This window comes from Tenrec ecaudatus, chromosome 9 (assembly GCF_050624435.1).
Source record: "Tenrec ecaudatus isolate mTenEca1 chromosome 9, mTenEca1.hap1, whole genome shotgun sequence".
Classification (NCBI taxonomy): Eukaryota; Metazoa; Chordata; class Mammalia; order Afrosoricida; family Tenrecidae; genus Tenrec; species Tenrec ecaudatus.
In genome coordinates this window covers 49,206,672-49,220,939 of record NC_134538.1, presented here as the reverse complement: position 1 = coordinate 49,220,939, position 14,268 = coordinate 49,206,672, and the positions used below count along the sequence as shown (strand labels likewise).

At 47.7% G+C, this 14,268-nt stretch overlaps 1 protein-coding gene across 1 annotated transcript in view; it reads right to left on the bottom strand.

The window, feature by feature from the left end:
* Positions 1 to 14,268, bottom strand: part of SH3GL3 (SH3 domain containing GRB2 like 3, endophilin A3) — a 64,389-nt gene that overhangs the window by 26,385 nt on the left and 23,736 nt on the right. Inside the window, exons 5-7 of the mRNA XM_075557491.1 lie at positions 13,308 to 13,466; positions 6,882 to 6,985; positions 4,290 to 4,396 (exon numbers count right to left, since the gene is read on the bottom strand). Coding sequence (XP_075413606.1) covers positions 4,290 to 4,396; positions 6,882 to 6,985; positions 13,308 to 13,466 — 370 coding nt within the window. The remainder of the gene's footprint in view (positions 1 to 4,289; positions 4,397 to 6,881; positions 6,986 to 13,307; positions 13,467 to 14,268) is intronic.

Here is a 14,268-nt window from a genome sequence, read left to right as displayed (position 1 = left end):
GGAGTACTGAATGAGAAGATGGGTACATTTGATGAATCTATAAGCAGAATGAGCCAGAGGAAAAGAGAGAGAGAGACGATACAGATGACCAAATTCAGGAATGAAAAAGGTAAATCACTACCAACCCAGTAGAAACCTAAATTATTCCAAAGGAACTCACAGCCGTATGACTGGATATCAGACAATTTACATAAAATAAATAAATTCTATGTCAGACACAAACTTCTAAAGTGTACCCAAGAGGAAATAGATGACCTCAATAGCCTTATCTCCATGGAAGAAAAACCTGAATTCATAGTTAAAACTTTCACACACACGCACACATACAAATTAACTTTAGAGTGGAGAAATGGACTAACACACCTCAACCCAGCAATCAAGACGACCATCAACAATGTTAAGTCAGGTTGACAGGACATCTCTGGATACAAGGTAATGAAAATGGAACTTTACTTCTGCACGCTTTCTCGCCAAACCCACTTAATCACAAGGAAATCATCAGACAAATCCCACTGAGGCTCACTCTACAAAATGCCTGACCAGATCTCCCAGAAACACTCAAGGAACTTGTAAGTAAATTTTAGAACCCATCACAAGCAAACATCATGACTAAAAGTAGTAGGTAAATGTCCAGCCTCACCATGAACCACGGAGAGACAAACTGAAATGGGGTACCGTCTTTTCCCTTTGAGTGACTGCCAACACCCGATGTCTGCTGACGTGGCTGTGGAGAAGCAGGGACTGATTCGTTCATAGAAGGAGCAAGCCATTTTCAGAAGGTATTTTGGCAATATTTACTACCATTTAAAATGCACATCCATCCTGACCTGGCACTAGATAGGCTTGCCTATCCACATATAAAGGTAGAAAGGAGATTCCTTGTACATTGTTTGAAACAGCAAACAAACCAACCAACCCACAAACAACCTCCATATCCACCAATAGGGAAACTATGTCTATATTCCACTGCAGTAGTGTGACTTCCTGTGAGCTCACAGTGACCCCAGAGTCCTCTGAGGCATGTTGCAGTTGGTTTCATCAAGTCAACCCATTCGTGACAACCTCGTGTGCGGAGAGCAGAATGGCCCACAGGCTTCCCAAGGCTCGAAACCGTTAAGGTGACTGACGGCCACATCTTTCTCGTCTGGAGCAGCTGCGTGGTGAGAACTGCTGCCTTTTACCCACCAGGGGCCCTCGGGAGACGGACCTGCTGATCTGCTGCTGAAAAGTCTCAATCCCGGAACCCCCTGGAGCAGTTCTCGTCTGCAGTCCAGGCTGTCCTGAGTGAGAACTGACTCAGTGCCCCCGATACCCAACAGGGATCTATGTTTTGTATGTATATATATGCATTCTACGTGGTGTGTAATGTGCATGAATGAAAACCATGAAGCTGTGAAAATAGTACAATAAATAGAGCTAGGTGCACGACATGGGGAAAATCTCTAAGGAAGGATGATACATTGAAACAAAATAATACGCTGCAAACCAATCCACCTAGCCATGGTCGTGTGTTAAAAACAACACAAAATATTTCTTTTTGTGTGCTGGAAGGGGCTTTACAACGCCCATGGCAAGACGAATGAAAAGATATTGGGATTTGTAGATTATGTTATGCCAATTGACTGATGTATTCCCTGAGACTGTGCCCCTGAGCCTCGAGGCCTGCTCAAAGTGTTTGCTTAAGGCCAAGAAGTTTTCATAAATGTGCTTCCTGTATGTTCCAGCACATACAGGAATATATTTGCAGCAAAAGAGTAGATCAAACTCAAATTCATTGCTATTGAGTCGATTTTGACTCATAGCAACCACGTAGGTCAGGATAGAACTGCCCCTGTGGGTTTCTGAGACTGTAACTCTTTACCGGAGTAGAAAGCTTCATCTTTCTCCCTTGGAGTGGTTGGTGGTTTCAAACTGCTAACTTTGTGCTTAGTGGGACAACACATAACATTAGAGCTTCTCTGACTCTAATAGGTAGGCAGGCAGGCAGATAGAAAGAAATATATGTGGATGGGTGTGGTAGTTACATAATCTGGTATCATTTTGAGGATTCAGTATGTAGGGGTGGAGTCTAGGCTGTCAATCAGGGTATAGCCAATGGGTATCTGTGTGGGCATAGCCTTCCCCTAAGGATTCTGAGAATTCCTATAATTTCCTACTTGGAAGTGGGAGACCTCTCTCAATCTCTGGGAGACATTGTAGCTAACAAAACACATGGAACTATCATAGTGTCCAGAGCTGGAGAAGCCACTTGGACCTACCCTCATGCAACCAGACCTCTGAAGCTGAAGAAACCACATAGAGACGCCTGACTGTGTTGAGATGCTTACAACACAACTGGATCCAAAGACGTTCTACCCACTGGCCTGTGATTGTCCTGCATTCAGCATCATTACATGTGTTGTGTGAGTCTGAAGAGGACTTTATAGATTGGTATTGGGCATATGGGCTAATATCAGACTTAGGGGCTTGGACTGGACTGGGTTGGGATGCTTTCTTAATGTACAATTACCCTTTATATGAAATGAGCTCTTATAGACACATGAGTTTCTATGGATTTGTTTCTCTAGTCTCCCCATACTAACACAATGGGTATGGGTGAGAATATACACATATGCATGTATATGTGTGTATGTGTTCTATATTTGTGTGTGCAGGTATGTAGGCATGTATACATATGTGTGTGTACTCTCATCCATACCCATTCAGCATTCATATTTATCCATGCATCTACTCAGACATCTCTATTACCAGAAACCCAGTTTCCACAATTCTGAGACCAGAAGTAGATGGTGCCCTGCTACCACTACCAACTCCTCTGAAAGGGATCACATTATGAAGTTCCAGATAGAGAGGAACACGATGTGAGACACAACTCAAAATCATAAAGGCCAAGTTTCCTGACCTGCTAGAGATTGATGGGACCCCAAGACCAAGACCCTTAATCATCCTTTAGGCCTGACAATTAACTCACCCCATGGCTCAATTAAGAGCTCGAGTAGTGTAGTGGGCTACATCTTAGGCCTCTAAAAGTAAGGTGAGCACTTTGAACCCCCTAGTTGCTCCATGGAAGACAGACGGGGCTTTCTGCTCACAGTAAAGACTTACAGCCTCAGCAACCCAAACAGGGCCATTCTATTCTGCCCTGTAGGGTCACTATGAGTCAGAATCAACTGGATGACAGTAGGTTTGAGTTTGGGAGTATTTTTTTTAATGGCTTTCAATTTTCAGCCAAGCAACAGACAGGTGTTGAAGGGGAACTGTAACGCTGGTCAGGGATGCAGTCCTTAGAATAATCAAACATTTGAGATCAGAAGAGTAGCCTTTACCCGAGGACAAAGTTCAGAAGGGTTAGCGAGGAGGAGGAAAGGAAACAAACACAGAGAGGAAGTGGGACGAGTGATGCTTCATTGTGGGGATTGCGATCACTGACATGAAATAACATGTGTATGAATTTTCCAATGACTACGTGATCTGCCCTGTAAATCTCACCGAATTCATAATAAAAGTTCAAAAATAGTAAGTAAAATTCACAAAGAATACAACATACAGATTAATAGAGTTTTTCATAAACTTTTCGAAGCCCCTATGTATATGCGCATGACAGTATTCTCTATATTCACTGCGGCTGCCCTCCAGAGAGGAGAATGGGAGGAGTGGTTGATCACAAAGAGACGGTCAAACTCCACCCGCACTGCTATCCAGTCAATTCCAACTCAAGCAACAGCATGGAGTAGAACTGCCTCAAACCCTTCAGGGGGGTACAAAGCTCATCTTGCTCTGGGTGGTTTTGAACTGCTGAGCTTGTAGTTAGCAGCCCAACGTCAAACTCACTACAACACCAGGGTCCTAGGATTTCGATCACTGGGATCCATTTTTGTTTGGGGTTTGATTACGCTGCTCGGGAATATAGTCATGAGTCACTTGTGTAATTAAACACGTTGTAGCACTACAGCTAGTTCCTAGGCTATAGCAGGTACTCAACAAATGCTAACTTACACTTTTTGCAAAATAATACACTATTCTGAAAGAGTTACCCTTTTAAATATAAAAGATCATGTAACCGGCCCTGTGGTCTAAGTTAAGCACATTAGAAGGCAAGAAGTTATGGAATTCTTGGATTTCACATTTCAATTCAAGCAGCTGGAGCCAGGAATCCGGGAGCAGGGGGCATGATTGGGAAAAGAAAGATTCCCTTGCCAAGTAACCAGAGCAAAGCAAGCCAGAGTTCCAGCACATTCTCACAGAAAGATCCAGCACCAAGCGGTAAGCCTGACTGACGGCCCTCTCACCTGTGGTCTTCGCTGAAGTCGCGGTGATTCCGTTGAGCTCGCTAGGCGTCTGTTTTACTTGCCTTGGCTTGTACGCTCGCTTGGGGATGGTGGTTGCAGCTGCTATCCTGTAACACACACACACACACACACACACACACACATTGTAAGGTGAATCAGACATCTGCTGCAGAAAGGAAAGCTTCTAAACACACATGCATGCTGTATAGATATAAACGTGGGCCATGCATGGGCAGTGGTCAGAAAGGAGGCAGTTTTCACCCGCCACTGCAGGCGCCTTCTCCCTCTTGGCCTCTTGCTTTTGCAGTCCATTGCCATCTGGTTGGCTCTGACTGAACGGCCACTCCCATGTCCATGGCGGTGGGGACAGTCACCGTGTTTGGAGTACCTTCCAACCTAGAGGGGTCATCATCTTCCAGGACTAAATCCCACTGCCGGGGAGATGATTCCAATCCACCCCAGACCGCCTCTTGGGTTTGCAAGGCTGTCCCTCTTTACAGAGCAGTCCGTGCATCTTCTCTCCTGGCTCGGCTAATGGGCTCAAACAGGCAATCTTGGCAGTGAGCAATCAAGTTCTTTAAGCTCTGGTTTGCCAGGGCTTTTCTGCACGGCACTGTATTGAATAATAGCTGTTGTGATACAAAGGGTTTTCATGGGCTAACTTCTACAAGAAGACCTCGAAGCCTTCCTTCTTGCAGAACCGGCCTCTCTCTGTACTCCATTGAACCCTGCCCGTCAGCACTGACGCCGGCACTTACCACAGTATGACAAGCTGACAGATGGGTGGGCGGTAGCTTGCCCCTCTCATAGGGATCCGGTTATGAAAAAGAACACATGCTCAGATGACGAGGCCTGCAGGCGGAGTACCCTCTTCAGAGACTGGACACACTGCTGTCTGCCCTCTCTCAGTACAGCCGGATCCCAGGGGCAATCAGTCCACATTTGGTCGTCGTCATGCTGCTGTTAGGTGCCATCCAGTCGGTTGTAATTCACAACAGAACAAAACACTGTGTCCTCACAAGTGCTCCCATGCTGGGGTGCATTGTTACAGCCCTGGGGTCAGCTCAGCTCCCTGAGGGCCTTCCTCTCCGTCGCTGTCCCCCTCCCCACTCTTTACCAAAAAGGATGCCCTTCTCCAAGAATCGGTCTCTCCTGACAACATGTCCAATGAATGTGTGATGACGTCTGACCATCTTTGCCTCTAAGAACTTCTTCCAAGACGGATCAGTTTGTCCTTTTGATGGGCCATGGTACTTTTAATCTCTTCTCCAGAACCATCATTCAAATGCATTGATTCTTCTTCGGTCTACATGTATATGAGGTGACTGAAATACGAAGTAACATCCTTGCTTTTCAATACTTCATTTTATTCAGGGTTACTATAATGGGTTGGTATATATTGATTATAATACTGATTATTAAAATGGATTATCACATTCATTATAATAATCCTGTATAAACCCAAATCTGATTTTATCAAATCTGATTTTACAAAGAGAGATTCTTAAACTGTTTTACCATAGTAAAAGATAAATACTGGAAAATAGATCTGTTTTTTTGCCATTCAGAAAGGTGTTTGTTTTTCTCCCAATATTTTGGACATGCAATTCCATGACGCTGGTTATATTCATCATAGTGGGCAGCCACGCCACTATAAAGCGGGTATATTTTAACCCGCTATATAAAGAGGGCTCCCACGCATACCACATATGGGAGCAGTCATTGTCAGGAAAATATGGAATGTGTTTATCATTAGAGCCAACAGAAAGCACCCTTTCTTTGGCTGTCAGAAAATCATTTTTGAGTCTCCCGATAAACACCTCTTGGAATCAACATTATGGGCATGGCCTGGTATTTTCCTGGTGAATTAAAAAAAGCATCCTTCCCAGATCTTTGTGTCCAGCATATTCTCTTCCTCCTCCACGTCCAAATTAGCCTGGGTGTTATAGTGGGCTACGCAGTGGGCTGCTAACCACAAGGCCAGCAGTTCAAAACCACCGCTGCTCCTTGGAAGAAGAAGGAAGCTTTCGGAGCCTGTGGAGTTACAATCTCAGAGACCCACAGAGGCAGTTCTGCTCAGTCCTGCGGATTGCTGTGGATCCGAATAGACTCAATGGCAGCGAGTTTGGTGTGTTTGTTTTTGCTGTTTAATTTTTTCTCTCCACATCCCAATGAGGGGGTGGGGTGGAGTATGGGTAATACATCATCACCCCCAGCAGGAAAATGGGGAGCTAAATTCTCCTTGAGTCCTCAGGGACTCGGGCTGAAGACAGGTCAGGGAAAGGGCTTCGGTGACAAGGTTAATGACAAAGGAAGGGAAAATCCTGGCCACACCCCCTTCCCCAGTTCAGTCTGATTGGGCCAGACTGTGTATTATCCCACGTTCTCCCAAGCCCTGCCATGAAATCCGGCTAAGGAAAACTCAGAACAGGCTCCAGAAGGGGAGTGGGAGGGGCAGGAGAAAGCAGCGGGAGGGAGTGACCAAGGGAGGGAGAGAGGCGAGAGGAGGAGGGAGAGGGAAAGAAAGAGGGAAGGAGGGAAACCGGAAAGGAGGTTCCTTCTGACTCACTTGGACTCTGACAGGGCTCTTACCGTATCTGTAGCTGGGAGTGCAGCTCCTGCAGAATCTCTGCGGACTGTCTGTGATAGTCTAAGGTTGCTTCTATGAACACCGCCAACTGGCTGACTTGTTCTACCTGCAGCACAAGTGGAAAATTACTCCATGGAGGCGACAGCCTGTGTAGTTTGGAGAAAGAGAGAGCGTGGAGACCAGTGAACCAGTGACCAACACCCCACTTTGCAGGGAAGCCATGGGGAGGGGCGGGGCGCAGCTCTGGTCCATTCCGTTCCATTTCGCCTGGCGTCTCTGCATAATGAGCCCACAGGGCGTGGCCGAGAGTGGTGTGTGCTGGAGGACCATGTTCGCGTCTAGTTGTGAACAGGAATTTGATGGGACTCAATAAAATGCCCGTGTTTCCAATGAGAGGATATTCTCAGGGGGATTTTGAGGCTTTCTGCTCATGGGCCTGAAAGAAAATGGACAAATGATGCTTTGCCAAGGATAAGCACAGCCAATATTTAGTAGATGACTTGCTTACTTCGAAAGGGGTCTCTATGGGCACGGTCTAGCTAAGCCAAGTCAAGAAGCAAAGTAAATGAAGCTGTTCTCAGAGAAGGAAAAGGAATCGGGGAGGAACACGCACCCAAGACTAAGCTTCACCCCTGCCCCGTGCACTTTTACTGCTAGTGACACAAGCTATCCGAGACACAGAGCCAGAGGAATGGACTGTGAAGACAGTCACTAAACCAGCGACTAACGTACAATGGATGCTTAAAACAAAAAATTGAAAAGGGAGAAAGAGAAGTTATGGCCTGCAGGAGCCCTTGGGTGGTGCAAACAGTTCATGTACTCGGCTACAAACCAAAGGTTGGCGGTTCAAGCCCACCCAAAGACACCTCAGAAGAAAGGTCTGGTGATCTACCTGTGAACACTCAGCCTCTGGAAACCCCATGGGGGACCATTCTAGTCTGGTACATGGGAGTCACTATGAGTCAGGGCCAACCAGATGGTTACTGGTTATGTCACATAAGAAAGAAAGAAAGCGAGGAAGTGCTACAGGTTCAGATTTTCAGGAAGAGTCACCAGGAAGACCTGAGAGCTTCCTCCACATCTCGAGTGGGCTGTCCTAGAAAAGAGGGATTAATTAAACTCCTTTGTCCAATGGCTGGAATCGGGTTGCTAAGAAGAGGTGGAGATCTGCCCCACCAGCAGGTCATTCTGTGAACTCTCGACCTGGACAGCGACTCAACTAATTCGACTCGGGCTCTGCCCAGCTTTCCTACTTCACTTTTCCTTATTTCAAATTTCCAGTCAACTTCAGGGAGGCAAAAAAAAGTTGCCTTGTTTATTCACTCCTACAGGCTCCCCCTGCATCACCAACCACGGATGCATTTGCTCCAAGATCTAAGCTGTTTCCACGTGTCACTGCAAACCCTTCTCCACTTGCCCATGCCTTCCTTTCCCTTACCTATTTATAACACTCCCAATATGGGCTCGGTATGGATTTGGGGTAGACATGGCTTTACACTCGTGCCAACCTTGGAATGAGCATCTGCAATCCCATCATGTTAAGTCACCATCTCTGTGGCTGGAAAAACAGGCCAACAAGCCTAGCCTTCAATTTCCAAAGGCCCGATAAACTAAACAAAGACAGCCTGGCCCCTACAAGATCCTAAGGATTTCTTAAGTTTCACCTCTTTGGTTTTTGAAGACATGCTTTCTCAACAAGCCCAGCACCATGGCCTTCCATGATCACAACAGAGTGTACTACAGAAAGAAAGCTTCACTCTTGGAATGCAAGACTTCTGTGCTTGGTAAATCTGTGCAAAAATATTCTTTTAAGGGTAACAGCTCAGACATAACTAAAGTGAGTCTCTCCCCTGTTTTACTGGGCATTGTGCGCGACTCTTGGCGTTTCACAGCAATGGATTTTAAAGAAACAGTGAAGAGTCACTAAAGGAAGATCCTTTGAAACAGATGTGGGCTGACAGGGTTCCCAGGCTAACCTCTCGGGCGACTAAACACAGGCTTAGATAACTTCGAGACTCAGTCTCAGCTGTTCCATCCAATGACAGCAGTACTGCACAGGCCCCACCTGGTAGAGGCTCAAGGCAACACTGAAGGGACCTCAGTGGGTGAGAAGCCTCTCTTGCTGAACAGTGATGACAGCGTGGTGCCGCATCGGAGTGCTCTTCTCTCTTTGCCAGAAAATGGGAATGTCCAGTTGCCGCGCAGAAAAGGAGCTCTGAGCTCCATGGTGGGGTCCAGTCGGTGGTCCTTGCTCCCCAGACCACAAGTAGACTCAACTGTCTGGACAGTGGAAACCCCAAATAAAACAGTAAACCCAAAGAGGCAAAGCTTGTCCAGAGAAGAAGCATTGTTCCCACCCGCCATCTCTCCCGGTGGAGAAATCCACCTGCCGGATGAGGGCAGCGCATCGGTGACGAGGAAGCTCCTTGGTGGGACTGGACGCGAGGGCTGGAAAAAGCATCAACTACTGTCTGGGGCACCGGGCCTTTGGCTTGCCCGTGCCAGAGATCAGCGGGTGGGCTGAGAGCACCAAGCCCACCACTGCCAATTGCTTCCCTTTGCTCTCCTTATCCCCTTTCTGTTTGGAGTGAGGACTCCCTGACTCTCTTCATCTCCTCTTACTCCTCCTGATCCTACCGATGAGACCAGGGGTGGGGGGGGTGCCTTAGTGACCCTGGGTTACTCTGCCCTCAAGCACTGGGTGGGTGAGTTCTGTGGCCTCTGCTGGAAGCCCCTCCCATCAGTTGAGGTTGTGAAGAACAGACAGATCTAGCTTGACTTCAGATCTAAGCCATACCTTCCAACCAAGTTTGCCAGGAGGCCCGTATATACAATCACAGGGCGTTACCGGCAGTTATAAAAGAAGCACGCTTGAGTCCCATCTGACTTTCTGGATCTTCAATTGGTCTAAATCTGAAGGCGAGGTTGGCAAACAAACACAACAACACAACAACGGGCACTCCCCAAAACTCCAACCCACAAGAAGAGAAGCCTAACAATATGGTGGTAAAAGCAGATGGGCTCCTGTCTGCTGGCCGAAAGGTTGGTGGTTCGAGTCCCTCAGAAGTACCTTGGAAGAAAGGCCGGGGGACCGACTTCTGAAAACCCAGCCCGTGAAAGCCTTAGGGCGCAGCTCTGCTCTGATGCACGCGCAGCCGCCATCAGTTGGCATGGACTTGATGGCAACTGGATTTTGCACACACACAGTGTTTGGAAGCAATGCCAGGGCCTCTGTCATTTACCACCATGTTCCCGAGGGCACGTTTTTGACAATCTACTCGGGAAGTAGGAGTGCACCTGTCTCCCATGGGTGCCCAGTTGGGTGGAAGTGTGTCCAATCCTGTAGGCCATGGCAGAAGGCCATGACAGGACAGGACACATGCACATGAGAGACTAAGTGACTTCCGTTGGACATGTAGTTGGAGACACAGAGGGAGCAGGAAGTTGGGATCCTGGGGCTACAGCCCATTGGCCTTTGTCTGGTCTCTAAAGAAGGGTTGAAGGGGATCCACCCCATCATGGATTGTCACTCTGTCCTTCCCGCAATCTTTCTGCACAAGGATAAGGCAACTTCAGCATGAGCCGTAGAGGCCGAGTGGGTGCACTGAACACTGCCTAGCGGGTGGGACTGACTTGCCCATCACAAGGAGAGATGTCAAAGATTGCCATCTGAGCTGAAACAAATGGCTTGGAGAGCGTGCCAAGAGAAACATGAACATATTTAAGAAAACAAACAAAATAAAAACAGAGCGAACTATCACCCCTCTTCCTATTTCTTATAAGAGATGTTTTTTAAAACATGGAAAGTTTAAAAAGAAGCCACTTAAAGTAAGGCCCTTTTCAGCACTTGGGGGCTTCATGTGGGGCAGGGATTTCAAGTGGGCTCTTCTAAGGTTGCTGCCTGGTCAGCACTGGGCCCGGAGCTCACGCGAACTTCATCCTGGCACACGGAAGGTGCTTAGGCTGGTTGGGTTGGCTGGAATCAAAAGATGCAAGACGTCAATGAACCTTTTGCTAAACTATGATCAGGACAAGGCAGTGTGAGGAGAAATGACTCCTGGGACTTGTCCCTGCCAGTTTGAAAGCATAAAAAACGGGCCCAGACCTACTCCCCGGGGAGACGTCTCAGCCTGTCGCCAAGGTCGGGCTCAGGGCAAGGATTTGAGAGAGACAAGAAGCAGAAGCCTTTTTCACCCAGGCAGCAAAAAACACTAGAAACACCCCCCCCCCAAGGCAAAAGTGGGCGGGCGGTCCTCAGACAGCTTGCTGCCAGCTGGGGGGTCACGATCCCCTTTTATAACATCACTAGGCTTCAAAATAAGACAACAGGCTTTATTTCCTTGACAACCAGTCAATTGCAAGTCGTGGTGACTCCACCTGCCCACAGGTGTGGAAACCTCGAGCCTGGAGGAGGATGCTCACAGCCCAATTTCTTCTGCACATCATGACCGGGGCTGGAGGGCTGTCCCAGTAGGAGAAGACTCACGGTTATGAGATAAAAGTGATTCTTAATACACAGCCTCAAGACTGAAAATAGTCTCTCCTATGTCCTTCCATCAAGGAGCTGTCAGAGAAGATGCGCCTGACTGTTCACTATGGTGAACCAGATCCGATTGCCCATCGTACCCTAAAGAGCAGCTAACTCCCTGCTGACGCCGCCTTCGGATGCCGATTAGAGACTGGTCCCCAGGGGAGCACTCAGGGGCATGTAGGGCAAGCCGCTGACTCATGTTTTGCCTGCTTATTGTGTTGCCCATTCACTTATGACATGTCCACTCTATTACGTGGGTGTGCCTGTTGAAAGCTCTGTAAGCTCCATGATTATATCTACCGTTTGAAAAATATAGTAGATGGCCAAGCGCTCCTTCCAGACCCCTCTGGTGCACGCAAACCTCCAATCTTTCCGTTCATAGCCAAGCTAAAAGGGTTCATGACGAATTCCTTAGCTCCTCAAGTTCCCCTTCAGCCGACTCACCCTAACCAAAGAAAAGCTGGCTAGCCGGAATCACGGTACAATGGAGTCCTGGCATTTCTGAGGGATGGGTCCCTAAGACCCTCACAATGCCTAAGCTCACACTCACCACAAGGACACATTGAAAATGCCGAGCCCTGCTTTCCATTCCTGAACGCTCGGCCATGACTAGTCCAGGTATCGGAGAGGCGGGCGATGAGGCCGGGTCTCCCACCGGTTAACACACCTGCCCGCCAACCGTGAAAGGCTTTCCACCAAGGACACGGTGACATGGGGTTTCCATTTCCTGTGAAATCCCGAATGCTATGCCTCATCTATGAGCGCAAATCAAAAGTCCTCCTACTGGGCGTTCTGGCTCACATATTCACAGGCTTATTTCCAACACAGCATGTTGAACCATGCCGAAACATGCCGCGGTGATGAGCGGGCAGGTGTTCTCTCAGTGAGACCCTTGTCTCTCAGAGAAGCTCGGTGGCAGGAGATTCGGTCTTCAGAAAATTCTGGAAACTTTGGCAACAAAGCAGGCCCTAGAGCTTCTCAACATGTGACCCCCTTCACATAGTCAGACCACTTCTCTCAGGGACACTCCCTCGTCTTGTTCAGATGCCTACAAAAAGAGAGCCAATCGAAGCAGAAGTTTCCCAAGGGATTTCCTGGGAGCAGCGAAATTCCAGCTAGAGAGGTCAGCTCAGAGGTGATGGTGCCTGCTTTGGGGGATTCCAAATGAGTATACGTGACAGTGACATTTTCAAAGGACACAGGACTATCACAAGGGCTTATATGGAGAACTTTTAAGAAAGTCGGAGACGGTCTTAGTGAGAAACGAGCCAGGAAAGTTGCACCAAGCATGTTTACTCCCAACCTCCATAGTGCAACTGCCATGTTTTAAGAGTAGCTGGGCTGAAACGTGGTTAGGAAATCTTACGCCATCCACCCAGCGGCCTGGATCTTGCCCCAAACTCAAAGGGCATTATCAAAAGAACCCCAGGTGAGTCCCCCAAGGGTGTCCAAACTGCTGTTGTGACGTGGTGCAGGTCAAAGAGCACATGCTCCTTCAGGAAAGAGCTCATGAGATGGAAAACAGCACCTTCAGAAGCGCAGGACCTAGACAGAGGAGATGTTGAGAAACAATGGCTTCCAGTTCTGCTCCTTTTGTTGAACAAAGGTGTCTGTGATCTGTGACTTGCCCTTGTAAGAAAGTCAACTGTGAAGTTCCCCTGAGACAGCCCCACCTCCCCCGGGGTTGTCCCCAGCACAAGGGTTTCCCAAGAGATCCCAGGCAAGGTGTCCCGGATGTCTGAGAGCCTCTCTGGGGCAGGAGATGACGTCGACAGCAAATTCTGGAAACTTGGCTAACAAATCAGGCCCTAGAACTTCTCCACCGGTCAATGTCCTTCACGTATTCATTGTTCTGCTTATTTACAGGAAAAGTCTCCTGTTGGCTTCAAATACTTACATCGTTTTCTAAAAAATTAAACATGCTTCTTTCAGCCAACTCCTTTGACTCTTCAAACTTTTCTGCTGCTTGTCTGATGTCTTCGTCTGGTATCTTACCTACTCGCCTCTTTTTATAATCGTAATCCAGGCGGCGGCCTTCCAGCTTCTTCAGGTGGTGCTGAAAGGGAAGAAGAAGCCCCTCAGAGAACGCAAAGCCATCATTGTTGCTTCTGAGAAAAAGCCATGGATTTTTCTCTCTCTGAATCCTCGGGGGCAGGAACCCACTTTCCACTTCTTTTGTTTGCGTCTCAGCATGTGGTGGAGGCTCACCTCATTGCGGATACTCAAGGACTATTTATCAGAGGAGAATGAACAACTGAAGGTGTGTGAGAGTGGATGGATGGATAGATGGATGGATGGATGCATGGGTGTGTCAGTGGAATGGATGGATAGGTGGATGGAAGGATAGATGGTGGCTGGGTGTGTCAGTGCATGGATGGGTGAATGGATGGGTGGGTGGCTGGTTGTGTCAGTCGATGGATGGGTGGATGGATGGATGGATGGATGGATGGATGGATGGATGGATGTGTCAGTGGATGGATCAGTGAATAGCTGAAGCCCAAGGATGCAATGTCGGCATCAAGGCTGCATTCTCCAGGGCTCTTAATAGAAACCTTCATTTCAGTTCTGTTAATGTTCAATTTCAAACAAAATTACCTTCATCAAAAACAGGGAGACTTCTCTTGTACCTACGGTCAATGACTAACAAGCGTCACAGAAAAACACACATTTCCAGTCTCCTCTCCAATCCTTATGGATCTTCTATAAAGTCCCCAAACAAATGCAGCATATGGGAAGCAAATGTTCTTCGTTCATGTGCTACATGAAGGGGAGAGCGATTCCCAGGCAACCACTGAACAGGTGACCTTTCTGAAAAACCGTAAAGTCCCTTTAACCAGCAGAGCATTCCTTCCATGGAA